We start from the raw sequence: 25844 nt of genomic DNA on the forward strand, positions 1-25844 counted from the left end.
TCATTTAATTTTTACAAAAACCCTATGAAGTAGGTATCATCTTGTACCCCACTTTACAGATAAAGAACAGGTCAGTGTTCCACAGCCTTTTTTGGGTTGTTTGTTTGGTTGTTTATAATTCATTTTATTTTTTTATTGTTGAGAATATATATAGCAGAACGTATACCAATTTAACAATTTCTGTATGTACAATCCAGTGATGTTGATTACATTCAAGTCGTGTAACCATTCTCATCCTCCTTTTCTGAATTGTTCCTCTCCCATTAATTGCCTCCTAAGTTTCTCATCTAATCTTTCGAGTTGCTGTTGTCAGTATGATCCCATATACTGTCCTCGTTAACGCTGAGTCAATTCTGACTCAAAGTGGCCTATAGGACAGAGTAGAACTGCCCCATAGAGTTTCTAAGGAGCGGCTGGTGGATTCGAACTGCCGACCTTTTGGTTAGCAGCCAAGCGATAGTTCTTAAAAGAACACAATATTCAAGGCAGATATTTTTTAGTAGTTAAGCCAAACTGTTGTTTGATTTTAAGAACACTTCAGGGGATATTTTTGGTTTAAGGTTTAAAGGTTATCTCAGGAAAATAGTTTTGGGGGTTTGCGGTGTGATGGATTGCTTTTGTGTAGCCTTCTCACCATGGTCTTGTAACTCCCACCCAAGTGATTGAGTAAAAAAAAGGACTGTGCAGATAGGGTAATGGTGGCCTAACAAGGAGATTGGTCAGTTTTGCCATCCTGCTAGGCTTACACGAGAGCCAATTCCAGAGCAGAGAGAGGATCTCACCACTGCAAAGGAAGAAGGGCCAAGAGTGGAGTAGTTGTACAATGAAAATTCTTTGTTATTTTTTTTTACAAAGAAAGAAATCGTCTGCGAGAACAATTAAGATATATGCATTCATGCTTTGCAAGTGGTTTTAGTAAGTCATTTTAAAGGCAGCATTGTTCAGCAATATCTATAAGAATGAGCAGTAGCATGTCAAGCTGCCATTATAGTTTACTGAGCCATGGACATGGTTTTTTGGGGGGCAAGAAAGGCTTACAAAATTAAGTGAAACTTTAATTTTAAAAAATCTACCCACTATTCAGCAGATTACATCATTTTTTAAGGAATGGAAGTGGAAAGAACCTTCCCATAAAAATTTGCTACCTTCTCATGTGCTTGGGACCAAAAATTATGTATGACTAAAAGTTATACCCAAGCTGCACTGAAGGTATTGGCGAAAAAAAAGGCTCCAGGTGTTGACGGAATACCAATTGAGATGTTTTAGCAAATGGATGCAACGCTGGAACTGCTCACTTGGCTATGCCGAGAAATTTGTAAGGTATCTGGCCAACCAACTGAAAGAGATCCATATTTGTACCCATTCCAAAGAAAGGAGATCCAACAGAATGCAGAAATTATCAAACAATATCATTAATATCACACACAAGTGCATTTTGCTGAAGAAAGTTCAGAAGCGATTACAGCGGTACATTGACGGGGAACTGCCAGAAAAATTCAAGCCAGATTCAGAAGAGGACCTAGAACAAGGGATATTATTGCTGGTGTCAGATGGGCCCTGGCTGAAAGCAGAGAATACCAGAAAGATGTTTACCTGTGTTTTATTGACTATGCAAAGGCATTCAACTGTGTGGATCATAACAAATTATGGGTAACATTGCAAAGAATGGAATTCCAGAACACTTAATTGTGCTCATAAGGGACCTGTACATAGACCAAGAGGCAGTCATTAAAACAGAACAAGGGCATGCAGCATGGTTTAAAGTCAGGAAAGGTGTGCTGCATCAGGGTTGTATCCTTTCACCATACCTTATCAGTCTGTATGCTGGGCAGATAATCCAAGAAGGTGGACTGTATGAAGAAGAACACAGCATCGGGATTGGAGGAAGACTCATTAACACCTGCAGCATGCATATGACACAGCCTTGCTTGCTGAAAATGAAGAGGACTTGAAACACTTATTGATGAAGATCAAAGGCCACACAGCCTTCAGTATGAATTACAACTCAGCAGAAAGAAAACAGAAATCCTCTCGACTGGACCAATAAACAATATCGTGATAAATGGAGAAAAGATTGATGTTGTCAAGGATTTCGTTTTATTTGAATCCACAGTCAACACCCATGGAAGCAGCAGTCGGGAAATCAAACCACTTTTTGCATTGGGCAAATCTCCTGCAAAAGACCTTTTTGAAGTGTTAAAAAGTGAAGATGTCAGCTTGAAAACTGAAGGTGAGCCTGACCCAAGCCATGGTCTTCAATCACCTCATAATGCATGTGAGAGCTGGATAATGAATAAGGAAGACCAAAAAATTGACGCCTTTGAATTATGGTGTTGGCAAAGAATACTGAATATACCACAGGCTTCCAGAAGGACAAACAAATCTGTCTTGGAAGAAGTACAATCCAGAATGTTCCTCGGAAGCAAGCATGGTGTGACTTTGTCTCACACACTTTGGACATGTTATCAGGAAGGACCAGTCTCCTGGGGAAGGATATCATGCTTGGTAAAATAGAGGGTCAGTGAAAAAGAAGAAACCCCTCAACAAGGTGGAGTGACACAGTGGCTGTAACAGTGGGCTCAAACATAGCAACAATTGTGAGGATGGTGCAGGACCCGGCAGTTTTTCGTTCTGTCATACGTAGGGTAGTTATTTATGAGTTGGAATCGACTTGACGGCACCTAACAACAACACAAGTTATGCAGAATGGATGGAGCATAAAGAAAGTGATAGTAATTTTTGCTAGCTTATCTGTTTAACTCAGGTGTCCCGTTACATATTTACCATTCAGCCAGTTCTGACTCATGGCGACCATACGTGTGCAGAGTAGAATTACTCCATAGCGGTTTTCAAGGCTGTGGCCTTTCAAAAGCAGGTCACCAGGCTTGCCCTCCAGGGCTCCTCTGGGTGGGTTCCAACTGCCATCTTTTGGCTAGTAGTGAAGTGCTTAACCATTTGTGCCACTTAGGGTCTCCATGCTTAAATGCATGTGTATATGTTTGTGTGTGTGTATAAATATATAGCTTTGGGTTTGTTTTCTTAAAGGGGAAAGACACAAGGTAATTATGAGCCCAAGAGACAGAAAGGGCCACATAAATCAGAGACTACATCAGCCTGACCAGAAGAACTAGATGGTGCCCGGCTACAGCCGATGACTGCCCTGACAGGGAACACAACAGAGAATGCGTGATGAAACAGGAGAGCAGTGGGATGCAGACCTCAAATTCTCGTAAAAAGACCAGACTTAATGGTCTGACTGAGGCTAGAAGGACCCCGGGGGTCATGGTCCCCAGACTTTCTATTACCCCAAGACAGGGACCATTCCCAAAGCCAACTCTTCAGACAGGGATTGGACTGGACTATAAGATAGAAAATGATACTAGTGAGGAGTGAGCTTCTTGGCTCAAGTAGACACCTGAGACTATGTGGTCAGCTCCTGTCTGGAGGGGAGATGAGAAGGCAGAGGGGGACAGAAGCTGACTGAATGGACACGGGAAGTGCAGGGTGGAGAGGAGGGGAGTGTGCTGTCTCGTTAGGAGAGCAGCTTAGGAGTGTATAGCAAGGTATATATAAATTTTTGTATGAGAGACTAACTTGATTTGTAAACTGTCACTTAAAGCACAATAAAAATTTAAAAAGGGGGGAAGGGTCAGAAGTATTTTCCTCTGTGTATAACTTAACAAGCTTGGGGAACTTCTTTATACTGCATCTATACCTAGGATTTCAGAGAAACTGTACAGTAAAACCCCTTTATGAATTGCATTTGTAGTCTGCTTAGACAGTTTTGTTTGTTTTTTAATGTTTCCTTATGGAAAATTTCAAACAATAATTATCAGCTCGTGAACAGTCTTGTGGTTATTGCAGGTAATTGGGTTCAAGACTAATTCTAAACTTACAGATTAATCTCTTTTATATTAGGTTTTATGAGTAAATGTTCTTTTTCAAAGAGGTACTTTTATATATGCCTTGTCTAAGCTCAAGTAATAATAAAGTGGTTTTCTAATAATGTAAGCTGCTCTGTTGAGATTCTTCTCTATTTTAGAATGCAAGCTTCTTCACGACTCTGAGCTAGGCGTATGTCTCCATGTTGTATTTAGTTGTCCAGCACTTATCTATGAATGTGCTAAGTAAGTAACATTTAGGGAAAGCCATTTGTTTAAAATTATCTGTTTCTTCCAGACACACTTCTGGCCATCTTTCCTATTTTGCAACAGAGAGCAAAACCAATGATAATAGTGCACTAATGCTGCAATTCTTTTTTTGAGTTGGGTTTTTTTGTTGCTGCTGCTAGTCTTAGTTATCTAGTTCTGCTATAACAGAAATACACAAGTGTGTGGCTTTAAAAAACAAACTATTTTCTCACAGTTTAAGAGGCTAGAAGTCTGAATTCAGGGTGCCAGCTTTAGGGGAAGGCTTTTTGGTCCTTGTCTCTTCAGAGCTTCTGCTGCTGGGCAGTCTTCATGTGGCTTGGCATCTTTCTTCCCCAGTCTCTTTGCTGGCTTGCACTTAACCTCTTTTATATCTCAAAAGAAATTGAGCCAGGATATACCCTACACTAATCCTGTCTCATTAACCCATTCCCAAATGGTATTATAACCACAGGCATAGAGCTTAGGATTTATATTACAACAGGTCTTTGGGAGACACAATTCAGTCCATAACACTGCTATTGGTTGCGTGATTAAATTCATGAAGATCAAATTTTTTTTCTTTATGCAGTGCATACTGATTTTGATTTCTTTCTCTTGTGCGTTAGGAAATGTACAGATTACAACTGAAACTCTACTAAAATCCATTGAAAAAGTACAAGGTATGAAGGTCAATGAGGCTAAGATGGATAATACTGAAGGACACAGGCATGGCAACTTGAGTAAAGGTCTCTCCACTGGGTGCAGTGAATACCCAGAAGTAGACAAAATCATGACCAGTGGTGAAGTTTTAGAAACCAGCACGTTAGTTTCCCTAGAGCCTTTAACCTTTGTGGACTCTGGATTAACAGAAGCAACTTCTAAAGAAAAAGAACATGAAGAATTAAAACTTTGTCCTTCTTCATTGTCATTATTACCAGGGAACAGTGCCATTTCCAAAGTGGACAATGGAAAGGAAGAGTTATGTAAATTAAACCTTGTCTGTGAAGCAGATGACAATCACCAACAGATTCTTGTCCACTGTAATGAAAAACACAGTTCTGCTCATGACCGCCCCATGCACACGAGAAGCGTAGTTGTTGCAGAACCCTTGGAAGAAAATTATAAAGTTTCATATTTCACATCAAGCTTGTCTAATGTAGAATCCAGAACAACATCCCTGGAAGAATGTGGTTCAAAAGGTGGTGGCTTGATTAAGAGATCTACTGAAAAGACAGACACTTCCTATTTGGATCAGGATGACCAAAGCAAGAACTTGGCTTCCAGAGAGGAAAATGAAAAACAGCGTTTGAGCCCTGGGAGTGAAAGGGGAGAACTCTCTCCTTTTAATCCTGCTCAGCCAGAAGAGGATGCTAGTGGACATTGTTCTGGCTATTCTGGTGAAAAAGAGATTGTTGACTCTCCAAAGGAAAATATCAATGATAACTATTACATTCAAGGCCGTATCCATACGGAAAGCCTTTATTCTTTAATGCCCGGTTCTTCTACTGAAGCCACAAAAGTAATGTTAAAAGAAAATAATTTGAAAATGACTTCAGACATTCAAGGAAGCTTCATAAACTGTGAGGACCATACAGAAACATTTGCTAATATTAATCATTCAGGCAAACACTATGAAGAAAACAATTTTTCCTCATTGATGCAAATTGAAAAGCCAGAACGAACAACCACTACAGATCCCAGGATATTAAATGAAAAGATTTACAGTAAAGATTCAGACTCCTTAGTCAATATCCAGAGGAGTCTGGAAAACAACACCCAGTTAAATGAAAGATCATGTAGTGGGTTTCTGTTTAAAAGAAAATCCCTTGTGAATACAATGCCAGAGGACCAGATAATTCCTATAAATGAAGTGTCAAAACCCAAATATGGTACTGTTCAGTTACCACCACCCCTAGAATGGGATTGCAGACCTGAGTCAGAAAAAACTATACAGAACTCACATGATGATATTCCACGTTTAGATGAACAGAGCATTGCTTGTGAAGTAAATGAACTTTCTTGTACTGATGAACTAGTTGTAAACAAAGTAGAAAGTGAATGTGTTTTAAATCAACAAGTGTCCCTTAATTCTCAAGACCACGTGAAGTTGCCATCTGACTCCTTACTAAATATAAACAAAGAGATGCTTAGAGCAAGACGTGAGGATTTCCAACAGAGTCATCACTATCCATTTGAGGTTGCAGCAGACATCATTGCTAATACCCAGACCGTTCCCATTAAGACTAGAATGAAAGACATCTCTCCACCAGGTGACAAAACCTGTGATGCTTCTTCAAACAGTTCAAAGTTAAGCATCAAACTAGGAAGCCTGGAAAGAAACAAACAAGTGGCTGATTCAGGAATAGAAGACCTGCATTTCAGGCTTCTTTCAAGTAAGAATGAAGCACCTGGCTTTCCTCAAGAAGTGTCTTTCATGGAATGTCAAAATGTTCATTCTCAGGATAAAACCAGCAGCCATTGTGTAAGTAAAAATGCATCAGAAGAGGGCATCTGTCCTGCTTGTACTAATTTTGAGTCTAGCAAAATCATCCTGGAAGTTGCAAAGCCTTTGATAACAAAATGTGAGAATGCATGTCAGCACAGCAATCACCACTCCCAAGGAATTGAAAACTCCATGAACAGTAGCGCCTGCAAAGTGAATTATACATCAGAGGAAGGTGAACTTGATGGGAGAGAAATTAAAGATAGCCTTCAAGAAGATCAGATCAGAAAGGAAATGACAGTAGGCACATTAAGTAATGGAGCCCCAATCAAAACCATTTGTATCCCCAGTCACATCAAACACAGTAAGGAAGGGCTAGAAGGAAAGGGACAGGATTTACCCAAAGAGACTGTATTTTGTAAGTATGACATCTCTGATTATGTTTCACAAGGACTAAACCAATCTGCAAACATTCCAAGTCCTGAAAAATTGTTGGACCAGTCTCCTAATGTTATGTCCTCCAGTTTTAAAAGCAAAATCCAGGCAGAAGAACCTCAGACAGATGAAGTCCTTGACTGCCAGAGTAACCTAAACAGACCAGATGAATGGAGAAGTGAAGATAAACCAGCTAAGGAGACAAAAGATAGTGACGAGAGAAAGAGTGTCATAGAGCCCAACAGAGAACTAAGCCACAACCAAAAGGATCTGATTACTTGTTCAGGCAATAATAACCCACCCTCTCGTGGTAGTCCAAAGAAAGATGATTTTAAAGACTTTGAGAATATTCGTGCCTGTGAAGACTCCTCAGACAACGTGGTAGACACTGTCTGCACAAACTGTAGCAGTAAGCCTGCAGAAGGAGTGCTGGACAGAAAGGCATGTAGTGCACTTGATAGCAGTGCAGGGCAAGATAAACCAGCATTACCTGAAAGCTCAAGGAGTGCCCCATCTCAGAGAGAAGAGCTGAATGCTGGATTTACAAGAATGATTGACCAGAACTCAGATTTCCCTGATGCTACTACCTGTACAGTGGAATCTCTTGAAATAAAAAAACCATGTGAAGAGAAAGTATGCAGATCTTTAAAAGATTGTGAAATGGACTTGTGTACAGATTCTTGTGCCCATGAGGCAGAGTCTGCTGCAGATCATGAACCGGATGTAAGAGTGTTAGGTAGAGCAAATGTGTCTTTAAATTGTATTCATCATGAACAGCAAGTTAAAGGAGCATCTCTGAGAGAACCACAAGCAGTGGATAAAGGATCAAGACTAGAAATAAATTCTGAGTTTGGGAAGGAAAATTCCTTTGGAATTTCTCCAAAAGAGTTGATATGTTCTAGATACCAAGATGAGAACTCTCCCCGCCAAGGGGACCTGCGCTCCATTGAGAGACTACCTTCATATCTGTCTTTTCAAGAAAATTCAGAAACTAATGTTAATAATACCTTGGGTGGAGAAACTCACCCAAAAAATGTTTTTAAACCAAAAGATGGTGAAATACTTTGTGAAAATGTAAAGGACTGCATAGTCCTGCCTGAGGTGAAGGAAGGAGCACCAAGGGATATGAGCAGTCCTAGTGAAAGAGCCAGTATATACATCAGTGTAAAAAAGGGTATGTCAGAAGTTTGTCACCCTGATGAGAATGCCAGTGTTAGACACTTGCCTTTGACATTGGGAACAGAAGCTAAAGTGAAAAGAGAAGAAATCAAAGAACACTGGAGGGGACCACTGGGTCACTTCATTATTGGGGAGAAATCAAAAGAGATGATGACTGGAGAAGATGGTGATATTGATAATAAGAGCAAGATTTCTCAGACCCACTTTAAATGCAACAGAATACTTGTTGATGCCGAAGAACAACACAGCCAGAAGGTTTTAGAAAACTCGTTGCCAAAGGAAGAGAAACATTTATGTCTAAAAGGAGCGCATCCTGTATTGGAACAATGCATATCATCTCATATGTTGTCTGATGAGGTGCAAAATAGGGGCTCATCTAAGGATTACAAGAATGAGTTCACCATGATGAAGGAAATCCCCCTAGCAAAGCTGCCCGGGGGTGACATCGCAGCATGTTCTCAGAAGTTAAAAGACCCAGAGATGGAAAGCTTGTATCATCCATTGAAGAAGGACTTCAAGTTGCCCGCAGGCCATTGCCTTCCTGGTGTCCCCCAGAAAGCACAAAACCCCCGCTGTGCTGGGTGTGATGAAATACACGGTGCCTTTGAGAACACTTCACGTCAGAAAAGAGTGCTTCCCTTAAAGAAGCAGCCCCATCGAACATGTAAAAGAGCTTCCTGTCAGGATCAAGTCATGGTGGGAAGAAAAGTAAGTAAAATTGGCAGCTCCACGTTTTTAAAGAGCTCCTCAGAAACCATCCCCACAAAAGAACCCAGACTTCTCAGTTCATGTGCAGTGTCTGTATCTGTACAATTGGAATCCGAAACAGTAACACCCAGGAGCTCAACTAGCCACATACCAAAGCAGAGGGGTGCTCCGTGCCAGGTTTTGAGGAGCCTGAACTTCAGGAAGCCTACCAAAGAATCAGCGTTACTAACCAAGCTGTCCATCCTCGCATGTAAACTGGTCCCCATCACAAAGACCCAGAAATCGAGATATTGGCATTGTTCCTCTGAACTCCTTCCAGTGGCTAAAAGCTACAAGCGGCTCAGATATAAAAGATTTCTGGATGGATTTTCATATAATACAATGCAGCTGAATCCATATTTGGCAGCTAGTAGATGGGATAAGAAGCCTAACAATAAGCCCGTGGCACTTTATCCTCTTGAAGCCATCAAAATGAGCTTCATAGATCTGAGCAACAAGATGCCATCTCTGCTGTTTGGTACGGAAATCTTTCCGGTATCCTTTCACATGAACTCAGGCTCAGATTGCATGGCTGAGGCCTTTAAGACTTTCCCCGAGCACTGTGCTCCAGCAAGGCTTGCCTTAGGAGAGGCCCCCAGGTGCCCATCTCGACCTCCCAAGTGGACCTTTTCTTTCTTCTTCTCACATAGCGGTTCTGGGACGGCCACATTCAGGGAAGACACTGACCTCCAGAGTCAGGCCCACTCCCAGGCCCCTCCAGTTCCTGTCCAAGACTCTGGCGGCACAGCCACAGTCCAGACCAGAGCAGGTTTCTCTGTCCTCGGCCTTCAAACGCTGCTAGCACTTTGTTCCCCTGGATGTTACCGGATCTGGACAAAAAAATGGAGCTTCTCTAACCACATGCCTACCATACAGAGGCTCTTCATGACACAGTTTACACAGGGCTTGAAAGGATTAAAGCCTCCAGCATCCATAGCAGACAAAGTCTTCTGTTCTCTGCCCTACTCAGTGGGTAGGGTGCTGTCCATTTGGAGCCAGCATGGTCCTTCTACCTGCCCCCTCGAAATTTCTGCTCTTCATTCCAGTCACAGCAAGTGGCAGCCAAGCCTGCAGCCAAGCCTGGGCACAACAAGCAGGTAAAGTTTGTCCCCTGTTCTTCCAAATGCTTTATGTTTGCTTCCTTCCACCCAGGAGAGGAGAGGGGTTTGAACACTGCTGGAAACGCAAGGTTATTCAGGGTGCTCCCTGTGCCTGCATTTTCTAGTTGCCTTGCCAAGTCTCTGCTGGGAAAATGAAACATTAATTAAGTGTAGACCCTTCTGATTTTCCTGCAGAATCTCCTCCTGTGTTTTGTACCATTTCTTTGTCTATTTCATTCTTCAAACCACCAAGTCTCTTGAATTTCATTTTCTTTTCTTGCCTCCACTCTGCAAAGAACAAACACCCAGTACAAGCTTAAGGCTCTATATATAAATAGTGAAAGTAACGGTTCATAGCTATTGTTTAAGAAGTATTATACAGCCAGCAGCTAACTCATTGTTTGACATGTAAAAGATACAAAATACTTAGTTACAGAATTTTAAGTGAACCGGCAAGGAGTTATTGTGATGTGGCCACTGAAAATAATTTCACCAATTATTACCTCCTGCTTAAAAATAAGAGAAGAAAAATAATTTGAGAGTTAAATTACCGGTCTTAGGAAATCTTAAAGAGCTGCTTTAGACATAGTAGATGAATCCTGTTGGTAATCCTCTGGATAAACAGAAACTTGAAAATTTTTTTAAATTTGCACTTTCTGTTGCTATTGTGAGCCCTGGTGGTGCACTGGTTAAGAGCTTGGCTGCCAACCAAAAGGTCAGCAATTCAAATCTACCACCTGCTCCTTGGAAACCTTATGGGGCAGTTTTACCGTGTCCTGTAGGGACACTATGTGTCAGAATCAGCTCAGTGGCAATGGGTTTGGTTTGGTATTGCTGTTATATAAAAATTCACCAACCTCCAAAAACCTTAAAATTCCAAATAGCCTGGGTGAAGCCTTGCTCTTGGCGTATCTGAGAGGTCTCTTATGCAGAATAATACTGTGTCATTATAAAGCTGCCAGTGCATATTGTATGGTTCCTGAGTATCTTGGGTTCAAAAACAGCTCAGAGCTCGAACACTGCTGACCGAAATTGAAAGATGAATCACTGCTATAAGTACTTGTCCTATAGTTAGTAGAAAAATGTCCACTTCATATAGTCTAACCATGAATATGCCTTAGAACAAATCATTGCTTTAAATGACGGTACTGCCTTCATTGCTTAGTTTGTTAGTATGCCCCTGAAATGTCATATCTGTTCTATGCGCTGTGTCTGTGACAAACTGCTTTAAATTGTGTTACCTTCCTTAATATATGTTTACTCCTTAGGTCAGTCAGAGGGTAGTTAGTCATTTCACCCCATAAAGGTGTATCCCTTTGGCCCTTTTTCTTCTTTTAGAGCTCTTTCCCCCCTGACTTTTCTGTTTCCTAGTGTGGAATATTTTCTCCTTCTTCTTACTCCCTAGCCGGACCTTTTATTTTATTTGAATTTAAATGGAAAGTGGAGGACTGCTGGTTATAGGGGCTTGTCCCTCTCATTGGCTCTAAAAGTGCTCTAACACCATGGGTGTGGGCTTAGAGTTTAGGAAGTCTGCTGTTTTCCTAAGCACACTTGGGAATATTGTCCAGCATGGTAAACTGGTAAAATTACCCCCAGAAGTGAGACTTGATTTTTATAGAAGTGACGAGGCTAAGGCACCTGCAGGTTTTTTCTAACCTGTATCACTCAGATGGCTAGTGTTTCAGATGAGCTAGAACTAGAACTAGAACCCAGATCTCCTGATTCCTCATTTCCCTTCCCAGAATTGCACCCTGCCTCTCTCTGCTTTATCAGTACTCCTCAGGGAATTCTGCATTGTTGTGTAGCATTATCCTCAAAATCTGAATGATCTGTTCTTTTCCTAGCCATTAAACAAACCTCTCTTACTTCTTAGAGGAAATGGATTGTATGGCTCTGTTAGGTAAACCTGTACTGTGTTCTAGGTTCAGTAGAAATTGATGCAGGCTTTACTTTGAGAGGCACAAAAAGCTCTCCAGAATTCATTTATAAAAAATAATAGCTTAATTATGAAAGAACCAACCCTGTTAACAGTTAGCTTCTACGTAGCCTTGTTTTACGTGCACCTTTCTTCAAAGAATCTTTAAGAATTTTTTAAGACTGTAGAAACTAGTGAGTTTTATTATAATAAATACAGAGCTGAGTAGTATATTTTATATTTAAATTCTGTTTTTAAAAATCTTTAACATAAATGTTCACCAACTTGATTAGAAGGATAAGACTCAAAATCATTCCTGTTCTCTTTTCTCTTACTGTCCCCTTGTTATTTTTCTCTCTACGTTTTTTCCATTTAAATTAGAAAATAATCTTACTGTCAGCCTGTCTCTGTTCATTAATGGGCACATGATTCTCATGGCTGAGAGGTTTTCATCTTCCTGGGTAACTGAAATTTCTTATCTTCCTCTGGTTCTAATGAAATAATCGTGTGCTAAGTACTTGAAATGGCATCAGAACCTTTTCTGTTGTTCCACTGCGCTTACCTGTTGCTTTTGTACTTTTGCTTCACCTCAGCCACAACATGTTACCATATGTGCCTCTTCCAGGCATGGAAGCTGCATATAGCACCAGAGGCAGTGAGATGAGGTAAGCCTCCTATGGCACCTGGCACACGAGCGTTCGGCAAATGTTTGTGTATGAGAGACAAAGCACACAGTGTGGGCAGGGATGGCACAACCCTGACTTTTTGTCCTCTGAAACCTGGGCCACGTCTCTTAGATGAACATCTCTGAGATTCGGACGTGTTCATTACAGCTAGCAACTAGGGATATGTGAACAATACCACTTATAAAAAACAGTCAAAATCTCCAGCCCGCTCATTGCTCCAGAAGTCCCCTCGCATCTTGGTCATTTAGCCAACTTCATTCCCTGAATGGAATTGATCTCCTCTCCTCTGAGCAGTATTCATTTGTTTGGTTCACAAAATGTCTTTTTCCCCAAAAAAAACCTGTTCCTTTTTACATTTCTTCTTATAAAACTGCTCTATACCAGTGAGATGTTGACCTCATTCTTGCAGTTTTTTGCATATGTACCCAGACTAGCTCTGGAAGTGAATAGAAAACAGGTTGACAGGAGATGCCATTCCTGAAAAAGAGGAAAACCTTTTAGCCCTAGTTGGGTGTATAAAGAAGTTGAATATGCTGGACATAGAAAGTGGACACCTCTCATATTTTTCTTCTGTGTCTTTCTCTCCATAATGCTAGGCTTGAGCCTCCATTCCCTACCTTGGTACCAAAGTCTTGCTTGGTAACAGAAACAGCTGTCAGCAAGCTCCTGCTTTCAGCCTCTGAGTTCCAGGTTCCTGGATTTGATGAGTTGGATGGCGTGACAGCAGTGTGCCCCCGACCACAGAGCAGCCATCCAGAGCAGAAAGAGGTACCTGTAAAATGCTGGTGGGGAAATGTGACTGTGGCACTGGCCGTGTCAGTGATAGGCAGAGACTAGCTCTTGAGTGTCTTTACCAGACCACCATTAGCTGCAGCTGAGCACTGGAGATGACCAAGCAAGAAGTGTTTCTGATTGGCCACTGAAGGATACCCTAGATTTTTTTCATCTTTATTGTGTTTCAGATCCTTTTTGCTTGAAGAGAGCATTTAACGGTGTATAGAGAATTGGACCAAAGAGCCGCTTTGTGTATTCAGATGAGTGAATGCTCTTCAGTTTTGCAACATCCGCTGTCTCCAACAGTTAGACTTTCATATTGATAACCTCAATATCAACTGAGTGTACAGTTTTGTTTTAGTCATATAAAGGGGAGTAGTTGCTGAATGCACAGTTGGCAGGAGGATGGGAAGCTTTATCATAGTCTACTTAATAGAATCATCTATAAACTGAGGAGGTGGTTTCTTTGAGTGTGAAGAAGACTTTACATATTTAAAATGTCTTTTAACTTGGAAATCCTTCTTCTTAACCCTTAAAAATAGGCTGAGCCAGAGAAGAGGCCAAAGAAAGTCTCACAGATTCGCATCCGGAAAACTATTCCTAAGCCAGACCCTAACCTTACCCCCATGGGCCTCCCTCGACCCAAAAGGTGAGCTCCTTCTCTAATCCGAACTAAATTTAACTTTCACGGAAAATAGTTTGGCCCAATATAATGACCGTATACTTGGATCCGTTTACTATACATCTAGGAATTTATTGCAAAGAAGTAATTGGTAATGTGGCCAGAGATATAATGTACAAGGATGTTTTAATGCTTTCTTAATTTTTATTGAGGTGACTATGCAGGTATTTTGCTTGCCTGTTGCATATGTAATCTCAGTCATTGTCAACAACATTGTAAGGTAAGTACTGTTGTTACCCCACGTGTAGGTGAGGATACTGAGGGCCAGGGGTTAAGAAACCTGTGTTAGGTTGTAGTGTCTGCCCATGGCACACGTGTTTTCTGTCTAGCACAAGCTTTACCTCGCTCTTGTGTCCCGGCTCCCAGCACTTTGCATACAGAGCTGGGAAAGGATCTAAATGGCATGAGGAAGAGAAGTTTAGCTTTTTAGAAAATGCCAGATCCACATTATGATCTATTTTATTGCCATTAGGAATTCAGGTTTCAGAAATTTCTTTTTTATGACATAGAGAATTGCTAACTTTGTAAAGTGAGATAGAAAGAAAAAACAGATCACCAAATTATATGTGGTACAATTCCAGTTTTGCAATTTATGTATAGCACATGAACACACTATAAAAACAGACTTTCATCTCACACCTTCATTTCTCGTTGGCAGATGAAGCCTACAAATGATCCCTTAAGTAACCCTGGGTAGTTATTTAACTTTTCTGAGCTTTAAGAACTTAGCTGTAAAATGTGAATAAGAGAAGTCCCCAAAACAGGATTGCTGTACAGTCCAGTTGAGAAAAAATGTGTACTAGATCTTTTATATAGTGCTTCACAGAGAGCATGAATGCAATAACTGCTTAATTATGGTGATGATGAGGATGGCAATTGCTGTCCGCTTCTCCCACGTGATTTTACCCTAATATAATGTATTTTTGCCTTGTAATTATTTTAATCATCTATCCTATGTGTCTTTCAAAAGACATTTTAACAACAGTTCACCGGCCAAGGTTGAAGAGTACTTAGAATGAGCTAGGATTCAAGTTCAGCTATATGCCATCTTGCCTTTGTGTGGAGGTGTAATTTTTTAAAAACGTGGGTCATATAAATAAGTAGTTGGAAATGGAAAGAGTTTTAATATAGTAATGTCATTCAGTACTTTCACTTTTTTCAAAAGTTACATGCCAAAAAAAATCACGGAATAGCTTATCATCAAATTATATTTATGGATTTATCACTTAATTTTTTTTTCAAAGCAATGCATCGGAAAGGGCTTGACTCGCAAAGGTTACGTTGCCCAGGCCTTGGTAGCAGTCACTGTGTCAATGTCTGGGAAGTGCTCCAAAAAGCTTGTACCAGTAAATGTCAAATGCCTACAAATGTATCTGTTACTCGTTCACTTAGAGGCTACCTTATTTAATTTGATGTTCTGAAAGGAGGTTGGAAAAAGTAAGAATTGCATTGAATTTTTTGCCTATAATATTTTTTAATAAAATGCTTTTATCATTTTGAATATGTTTGTTTTTTTTTTAAAAAAAAACCTTAAAATCGCAGATTTATTGCTTTAAATTTATGGAAAATACTTGCCACATAACTTATCGGCAAAGGCAATCTTTATTCAAGCCAGTCAGCCAAATCATTCTTTCTCTCTGACAGAAAAGGTCTGACTTTACTGTCCAATTCAAGTAAATGTGTTAGTTTGCATTTTGAAGAAAGTTATGCAGGGTACTTAGACATAAATTATGGAACACACCTTATAAGGTAGAGTTCTGAATTCCATAAGGTCAAAATTAAAAACATATATAAGTAATATAATTAATTTATCTTTTTAAATAAATTATTGAATCAATATAATCTATTTCTCATTACTTAATTTATAATAAAGCAATGTAATGTATAGCTAAAATGAGAAATTATGAAGTGAGGAGTTTGATATATAACATGATATCTTGCTTCAGTAAGTATATATGTGTACATGAATCAAACTCTGTTACTGGGCTTCTAGGACCAATTAAGAATCATGTAGAAAAACCAGAAATAAATCTTACGTAAATTTCATGGTTGCTGCTATATTTAATGTAGGAGAAAAATGTATCACTACGAATCAACTGGCGTGGCAGCTCACCATAAAACGTTGTTATTAACAGGCGGTGGAAATTATAGCATTTTATAAGATGAGACTTTACTGTAATCGAATTAAATGTTTAATTATACAAGCTAAAGTTCATACCTTAACTGAAGGAAATTACCTAAAAATTTTATCTGTGGATTTAAACACTTCATCTTGAAGTATTTGATAGTCCTAGTAGATACTTCAGTTACATTGAAAAAAAAAAAAAAAAGAATCAACTATTAAGTGGAGCTTTTCTTTCTTAGTAATGATTTTGTTACTGAGAATTGAGAACAGGTTGGAAAAAAATACTATGTTCAATTAAATACATGAACAAGCTTTTTTAGTGTTTGGAGCTGTTTTTTGCAGGATCTCTCCCTTAGTAGGCATTATCTAATGATAATTTGGGAACAAATGAGGCAAATTCACTGTGACACTCCCATTCCACAAGACATTTGGAATCAGAAAATCCTAACACCAGCCAAAATACTCTCATTTCTAAAGTCATGAATCTCTGTTAACAGAAATATGCATAAGGCGGGGCACAAGCTGCAGGCAGGTTTACAGAGATTTCATCAATCACCACAGAGGGCTTAGGAAGATCAGTCGTTTGATTCATATACCAAAATAGAATTCAGGATGGATAGGGGCTGTTGCAATAGAATTTGTGGGAATGGAGAAACCTACATGAGAGTTGAGGCTACTTCTCAGATAGCACTTTTTGGAAATTAATCAAGAGATTGATTTTCTTAAAACTCTGTCTTCTTTTATTCTTTGGAAAGTCTTCTGGTATACTGGTATGAAGACCACTGGTCTAGGGTATTTAGTGGCAACCTTATTTAGCTCTTAGGGTTTTTACCTTACACTATGTATATTAGTCTGGGTACAATCAGGAGACAGAAACCATATAGTATTTTAAACAAAGAAAGGTAATGTAAAGAAGTATTAAACTATGATAGAAGAGATAAAGAGGTAAAGAGAATTCTGAAGAGTACCTAGGACTGCGGGAGAATACTCAAGGAAGGATAAACTTGATCCCTTCCCAAGGTTGGGATTTAGACTTGGTTCTAGAATTTGTGGTTACAGCCCATAGATAACTGGGTTGCTGAGGCCAGAGCTGGTTCAAAACTGGGCATGCAGGAAACAATAGCCTTTTTGGCACAAATGAGCTGAAGTTGGTGGGTATGTGCACAGAGGGAGGTGGGATACTACCTAGGTAGCAATGGGTGCGTGAAGCATGTGGTGTTTGCTTCAGGAGGGCCATGGGAAACAATCTTCAGGGAGTTGGGGTGCCACTGTGTGCTTAAGTCCTAATGTGCAGTGTCTGTATCAGGAGACCTGCAGCAAGGTAGTCACAGGGCATAGGTTGCGAGGTTGCTGAGGGACTGACTGTGTGCTCTGGCTGCACACCAGGGCAGAGCACCTCCAGATGACCCCACATACACACGTCAGTGGACCTTGCAGAAGCAAGAAAAGAAGCACACTTCCTCCTACACGTCGCCTCCAGAGCTCACTTCCGATACAACTCATATTCAGGGAAAAGGTGAAATGCTTAAAGAATCCAGTCCAGTATCACTAAGCAGGTACTAAAGGGTAAAATTTGAGCAGAGAGGCAATAAACTAAAACTGGCACATTCCAGTAAACAGTAAAAGTTTGAACATATTGTTCACTTGAACAAGAGCTGTTCTTTCAAAAAGAGATTTGAATAAATGAAAAGGCACATATTTAACACAATCACAAAGTTCACATGGAAAAATAAGCAAGAAGAGTCAGGAAAATTCAGAAAAGAAGTGAAATAAGAGAGTACTAGTAATAAAAAAAAAATTTTTTTTTTTTAGTAATAAGAAATATTAAAATATGAAGCCTAAGTAATTAAAACAGTATGCCAGAGCATAAATATACAAATCAGTAAAACAGAATAGAAAGTCTAGAAATAGACACAAATATAGAGTGAAATTTAGTATATAACAAAGGTGGTATCTCAGATCAGTGATAAAATGATGCATTATTTAGTTAAATGGTGTTGAGACAGCTGGGTAGCCATTTTAAGAAGAATAAAGTTGAATCTATACCTCATACGCATCACTAGAAGAAATTCCAAAGGACTCAGATTTAAATGTAAACAAATCAAACCATAAGAGAATTTGAAGAAACCATGGGAAGTGCCTTTTTCTAGCTCAAGTGGCTAACACAAACTCCAGAAGCCATAAAATAAAGATGGAAAAATATATTACAGAAAAATCAAAGCACAAACTTGTATGCCAAAGGGTTAATTTCTTGATATGTATCTGTATGTACACATCCATGTATGTGTACACACTTAGAAACATACGCGGCTTCTACAAATGAAAATCCTGACACCAGAATGAGCAAACAATATGAATAGATAGTGCACAGATAAGAAGATACAAATGGCCTTTAAACATATGAAAAAAAAGATGATCACCCATAGTGAGATAATTACAAATTAAAATTACAGGCAGTCCCTGATGTACAACAGGGTTCCGTACAGACAATGGCATCCTAAGTTGATTCTGACCTAAGTCAAATATCTTTTTTTTTTTTTTTTTGGTGTTCATTAGTCCCTGCTATATGGCAGTTTTTGAAGAGTAAATCGTAACATTGAACATCTGCAAGTAAATGTCTGAGAACGATAACATCAAATTACATGCTGCAACATCGTATTAGTACATATTATTAACGATAAGATGTACCAAAAAACCCAGATAGTCCTAAGTGCGGGTTGCTGTAACTCAAACTACCTATAGTCTAAGTTACTACTAGTTTGCACCAGTCAAATTGGCAGAGAGACAACATTTGATAACCAAGTATTAATACATCACATGTGGGATTGTAAATTTGTATAACCTATATGATGGACTATAGCTATCAAGATTATAAATGCACAGACTTTTTGATTCAGTAATTCTAATAGTATTTATCATACAGATATACATCCATATATAGGAAGTGACATGAGTTGGAATCAACTCCATGACAATGGGTTTTGGGTTTAATGAGAAAAGATTAAAAACATTTCTCAATACAGGGCTGGTTACATAATTATGGCATATCCACTCAAAAGAGTATAATGCAGCCATGCAGTTTTAAATAAATATACAGTGCTTATATACCAGTGTGAATGGTGCTGTGAGATATTGTTTAAGCTAGAGCTGAATAATGTCAATAGAATGCTGCCATTTGCATAGGATGGATACAGGAGGTAGGGAAATAAAATTTTAAGACCTCTGTATTTTATACAGACTATTTCTGGAGTCAGGTTCTGCATAAACATTCCTTTGTAAATGAGAGACATAATTTTTCAAAAACTGAATTTTAACACACTCCAGATATTTTGTCTTGGGCCTTATTTATGAATTTGTTCTCTATGTCAGAGTGTAACAGCCATTGTCACCCAGGCAGTTTGGTCATCCACTGGACATATTCTAAGCCAGAATACAGACGCCATTAAAAAAAAATATTGCTACATCTACAACTAAACAACAAAAACACAACCTGATCATAAACGGGCACAGGACTTGAACAGATATTTCATAAAAAGAGGATATTCAAATGGGCAGCAAGCACATGAAAAGATGCTCAGTGCCATTAGCCTTTAGGAAAATGTAAATTGAGACGACATGAGAGATTTCACCCACACTGGGGTGGCTATGGTAAAAAAAAAAAAAAATGGAGGGCAGATACTGGCAAGATTGTGGAGAAACCAGAACCCTTATCCATTGCTTGTGGGGATGTAAAGTGGTGCAGCCACTATGGAAAACAGGTAGTTCCTCAGAAAGTTGAACACAGGGCTACCATATAACCCAGCAATCCCAGTTCTAGGTATATACCCAGAAGACAGGAAATCGTGAACACAAGCAGAAACTGTACACTAGTGTTCATTACAGAAGTTTTCACAGTAGCCAAAAGGCAGAAACAACCAAAATGTCCATCAAAAGATGAATGGATATACAAAATACATACACTAGAATATCACTCAGCCATAAAGAGAAATGAAGTCTGGCCTAATGCATGGCAAAACATGAATGAACTTTGAAAACATAATGAGCAGAATAAGTCACAAAAGGACAAATACTGTATGATCTCACTTACATAAATTAGCAAATATATCGAAATTAAAGATCATTTTTGGTTATCGGGGTTGGGAGGGAGGGGAAAAGGGGGAGTTTTTGCTTAGGGGGCACTGAGTTTATGTAATCATGGTGGAATAATTTGGAAAAGGATAGCAGTGATGGTTGCACACTATGAAGAATGTAATCAGTGTCACTGAATTATACATGGAGAAATTGTTGAATTGTGTAATGTATTGGTGTGTATATTTTCACCACAATTAAAAAAAATTATTGCTCCATATTATTTTGTATATGTCCCTATATCTCAGCATTAAGATCGTGCTTCGTGCAGACAGTTTTCAGTGAAAACTCGGAACCAGCCTGCCTCCTGATTTAATATGCAGTAGACTTGTCCTATAAAGTGTACAAACATTAAGTGATGAATTTAAATTTCTGCTCCAGTTTCATCATAGAATGGCATGGCCATAACAAATCTTGGAAATTGATTATCCAGCCCCAAAGATGTGTCATAAAGCAGTTAGTGACAGACCTAGACTTTAGAACTTTTATGTCCATAACCTTCCATCCCAATTCTTATTTCATCATAACCCTCATGACTGGGGTGGAGATGAGGTATTGGAACTTAAGGTTTAACAATATGGTAGACCCATTACCCTAGTGACCTTTCTTTTGAAAACGAATAACAACGATGGATAAAATATTAGTCTTTAAGTGAATCCTTAAATTGTTGGGAAAATAAGGAATTATCAGAGCCCAAAAACTTAAGTGTAAGTACCAATCCAGAGAGGAGAGAGGTAAGTGGGCACCAAAGCCCACTTTTGCTTTGAGGGCATGTACAAAATCTTGATTTCATTGAGCTTAGGTTTTCATCGACATCCAGGGTGCAAGGACAAGAGACATCTATGCCCTTAACAAGATGAGACACACATTAAATTGACCCTGCCCCCCAAAACTGCTTTTAACCTCAATGTGAACCTGAACCAAAAATAAAACTACATGCCTTCCCTATGTCCCCAAAAGGACAGCAAGAGAAATTGACTTCCACAAATCCTGGCACTGAGTGCAGGAAAAAAATTCTCACTTGAGAATTAATGACCACAAACTTACCTCATAGATTTGTAGCCTAAATCAAAGCTGCCTAGGTAGACTGAAAAACCTTCTGTTGGGAACTTTGTTTACAATGTTCCTGAGTTGGTAGTGCCCTCAGGCTCCTGACAGAGACAAATATTGAGGAACCCACCTTCAATTCTGGCCCCAAATAACATTTAAGAAAATTGAAACAACTCAGTAAATCACAAAGCATGGAAGGAAGCAAGGTTTCATGAATGAGTGCCAACAAAAACAGTAGACAACAAATCAAATCTGAAAATAATTCAGATACTGGAATTATAATATTAATTGGTATATTTTATATAAAGAAAGAAAAGTAGATTGAAAATATGAACAAACAAGCTAGAGACTTAAAAATGACCAGGTAGATTGGGAATGGAACCAAAAAGTTTCTAAAACTGAAAAAAAAAAAAAAAAAACTTAGAATTGAATTAAAATTGAGTAATTGAAATAAAACCATAAAGGATGGGTTTAACAGTAGGTTAAATAGAATCTATGTACAGGAAGATAGACCTGAACACATTTTGCAGAATAAAGCACAGCAATAGAAAAATGGAAAATATGACAGGAAAGAAGGGTAAGAGAGATGGAGAAGATTAAAAAGATCTAAATAGATAATCTAATCAGAGTTCCAGAAAGAGAAAGAAAATGAGAAGGAAAAGTAGTAGTTATTAAAATAAAAACCAAACCCACTGCTGTCGAGTCAATTCCGACTCATAATGACTCTATAGGACAGAGTAGAACTGCCCCATAGAGTTTCCAAGGAGCACCTGGCAGATTCGAACTGCCGACCTTTTGGTTAGCAGCCGTAGCACTTAACCACTATGCCACCAGGGTTTCCCTTGGTAAAATAAATGCTGGTCAAAAAATAAGAATCCCAAGCAGCATCAATAGAAAGAATTCCAAACTTAAATGCATCGTATGAAAAAACTGCAGAATATCAGAGACAAAATAATAATATAAAAGCAGCTGGAGGCCTAATGAATATACAAACAGAAATACACAATAAAATAGCAAACCAAATCCAGCATCATATAGAGAAGATTATACAAAATTACCAAGTGAGATTTATCCCAGGAACGTGAGGTTGTTCAGAGTAGAAAAACCAATGAATGTAATACCCCATATTAACAGAATAAAGGAGAAACTCCACACGATAACGTTAATAAAGAAAAACATTTGACAAAATTTCATGATAAAAACACTCAACAAACCAGGAACAGAAGGGAAGTTCAAGTGGATAAAAGGGCATCTTCAAAAGACCGACAGCTAACACTACTCAACGATGAAAGACTGAAAGCTTTTCCTCTAAAATCAATAAGACAAGGGTGTCTGTTCTCACCGCTTCTGTGTAACATTGTACTAGAGGTTCTAGCCAGAGCAATTAGGCAAGAAAATGAAATTAAAAGAATCCAGATTAGAAAGAGAAGTAAAACTATATCTGCAGATGACATGATTTTATAAAGAATCCTGATTGCCGTTGTCTTTGAGTCGATTCCGACTCATAGCAACCCTATAGGACAGAGTTTATCCCCCCCCCCCAAAAAAACTATTTAGAGCTAACAAACAAATTCATCAATAGTGCAGGAAACAAGATCAGTATATAAAACAATTCATTTCACTTCTATACAATAACATTGATCTAAAAATGAAATTAAGAATTAATGAAATGGGAATAAATTTTACCAAAGAAGTACAAGACTTGTATACAGAATACTGCAAAACATTGTTGAAAGAAATGAAAGATCAAACTAATGAAAAGACATCCTGTGTTCAAGTATTGGAAGAATTAATATCGTTACAATGGCAATACCCTGCAAAGTGATGTACAGATTCAGTGCAATCCCTATTAAAATCCATTCCCCCCACACCTTTTTTTGTGTGTCATTTGACAAGTTGGTCTTCAGATGTGTGGAAATGCAAGTGACCCAGAATAACCAAATATCTTGAAAAAAGAGCAAATTTGATCGACTCAAACTTCCCAATTTCAAAACTTAGTACAAGGCAACAATAATCAAGACAGTGTGGTACTGTCATGTTGTTGTTAGTTGCCTTTGAGTCAGTTCCAACTGACAGCAACCCTATGTATGACAGAACGAAACACTCCCCAGCCCTGCACCATCCTCACAATCGTTATGCTTGAGCTCGTTGTTGCAGCCACTGTTGTAAGGATAGACATAGAGATCAAAATACTTATTGGACTCTTACTCCTAATAGAAGTAAGAGTCCAATAAGTCCGTGCATCTATGATCAGTTGATTTTTTACAAGGATGCCAAGACCATTCAATGGGGAAGAACAGTATTTTCAACAAATGGTGCTGGGACAACTGGATATAATATAAACTAAATTATATCTACGTGCAAAAGAATTAAATTGAACCCCTACTTCACTCCATATTAAAAAATTACCTTCATGGATCAAAGTTCTAAATGTACGCGCTAAAACTAATACTCTTAGAAGAAAATACAAATGTAAATCTGTGTGACTGGATTAGGCAGTGGTTTCTTAGATGTGACACCAAAAGCACAACAGCTAAAGGAAAGATGAACAATTCGGACTTCATTAAAATTAGAAACTTTTGTGCATCAAAAGTGAAAACAGCCAACGAAAATGGTAGAAATATTTGACAATCATACACCTGATAAGTATCTAGTATCTAGCAGATATAAAGAACTCGTAACAATAAAAAGACAACCCAATTGAAAACTGGGCAAAGGACTTGAATAGACATTTCTCCAAAGAAGATGTACAAATGGCCAGTAACTACATAAAAAGATGTTCTCAGTCATTAGGGAATGGAAATTGCAACCACAGTAAGATAGCACTTCACACCCATTAGGATGTCTATTATCAGAAATTGGAAAAGGTAAGGTTATGGAGAACCCTCATCCATTGCTGGTGGGAATGTAAAATGGCGGAGCCACTGTGGATAACAGCTTTCAGTGTTCTTCAGAAAGTTAAACATAGAATTGCAATATAACCCAGCAATTTCACCCTTAAATGGAATTCCACCGTTAAAGAGAATTGGAAACATAAGCCCCCATCAGTGCTCTTGCAGCATTATTCATAGTAGCCAAAATGTAGAAACAACCCAAATGTCCCGTCGACTTGATGGATATACAAACTATGGTTTATTGTATGGTATCTATATGTTTATTCAGCCACAAAAAGGAGTGGGAGTACCGATATATGCTACAACATGATATATGCTACATGGTAAGTAAAAGCCAGGCACAAAAGTCCATTTGTATGATTCATTTATATGAGATGTCCAGAATAAGCAAATTTATAGAGACAGAAAGTAAAGTAGTGGTTTCCAGGGTTGGAGACAAGGAGAAATGGGGAGTAAATGGGTATAGGATTTGTTTTGAAGGTGATGAAAATGTTCTGGAACTAGGTAGTGGTGATATGTGCACAGCCTTGTGTGTGTATTAAAAACCGCTGAATTAATTATACATTGTAAAATGGTATGTGAACAGTGTGATTATAGATTGAGTGCAGGAAATACACAAGATAAGTGTAGAATACATTGGCATACCAATAAGCAAGGAAATTCTCAAATACTATTAGGGTCATATCAAAGGAATTCAGGAACCAGCTTGAAGAGACTCCCACTGGCCACATGTGGAACATCAAAAGGGATAGTAACTGCAGTAGATTGAAGCACATCAAATAATAATTAAATCTAGTAGTCAATAATGCTCTTTTCTAAAAACAAAAACTCTTTTTAGGGTATTAGGGAACCAGTTCATTATTTGGAAAATTGCTGAATAAACACAACCAAGCATATGACCTGCTTTTCTTATGCAAACTATACGTTAGTTTTACCAGACAATTAATGAGCATGAAGTTTCTCTTTATATAGAAGTATTCTACCTAATAAATGGAAGAGGAATGATAGATTGTTACCCATTTAAAAACCTAAAGAAATAATACTGTTTATCACTGTTTGTCACTAGCTGCTAATATCACAAAAAGACAAAGGTCTTATGTGCTGATGATGGCCACCTAAAAGTCTTCTTACTGAAAACAGTTGGACCTAAATCTGATCATGCCTTTCTATCTAGTTGCCAATATATACGAATTACTATACTCCACTCCCCCCCTCCTTTTTTTTTTTACTCATATATCAACGTGGTTAGGTTCCAAAGACCAGGTTGTTATGGGAAAATTGGTGTTATGCAAAAATAGAGGATGACCACATCAAATCACAAAATAGAAGATGACTACATCATTATATAACTGCAAAATTACATCATTACCTAACTGCCAACTCATTGAGAATCATAGCCCAGCCAAGTTGACACAAAACCTTAACCATTACTACCAGTGTTACTCTTAACTCACTCCTGTTGCTTTTAAACATACATCGTTAATGTGCAAAATAGTCAGAAAGCAGATTTTTTACTATTGTCATAAATGTGAAATGTTGGATAATGAGATAGTCAA

At 38.6% G+C, this 25844-nt stretch overlaps 1 protein-coding gene across 12 annotated transcripts in view; it reads left to right on the forward strand.

Annotated features, from left to right (window-relative positions):
- PRR14L (proline rich 14 like) overlaps positions 1–25844 on the forward strand; it is an 86569-nt gene that overhangs the window by 46604 nt on the left and 14121 nt on the right. For 10 of the 12 annotated variants that reach the window (XM_023559211.2, XM_023559207.2, XM_023559210.2 and 7 more), the window contains 4 exons: positions 4757–10031; positions 12543–12614; positions 13232–13403; positions 13952–14058. In XM_023559211.2, coding sequence (XP_023414979.2) covers positions 4757–10031; positions 12543–12614; positions 13232–13403; positions 13952–14058 — 5626 coding nt within the window. Of the gene's footprint in view, positions 1–4756; positions 10032–12542; positions 12615–13231; positions 13404–13597; positions 14059–25844 lie in introns of those variants that run through there. The other 2 variants (XM_023559213.2, XM_010598721.3) reach the window with 2 other exon arrangements.

This window comes from Loxodonta africana, chromosome 19 (genome assembly GCF_030014295.1).
Source record: "Loxodonta africana isolate mLoxAfr1 chromosome 19, mLoxAfr1.hap2, whole genome shotgun sequence".
Classification (NCBI taxonomy): Eukaryota; Metazoa; Chordata; class Mammalia; order Proboscidea; family Elephantidae; genus Loxodonta; species Loxodonta africana.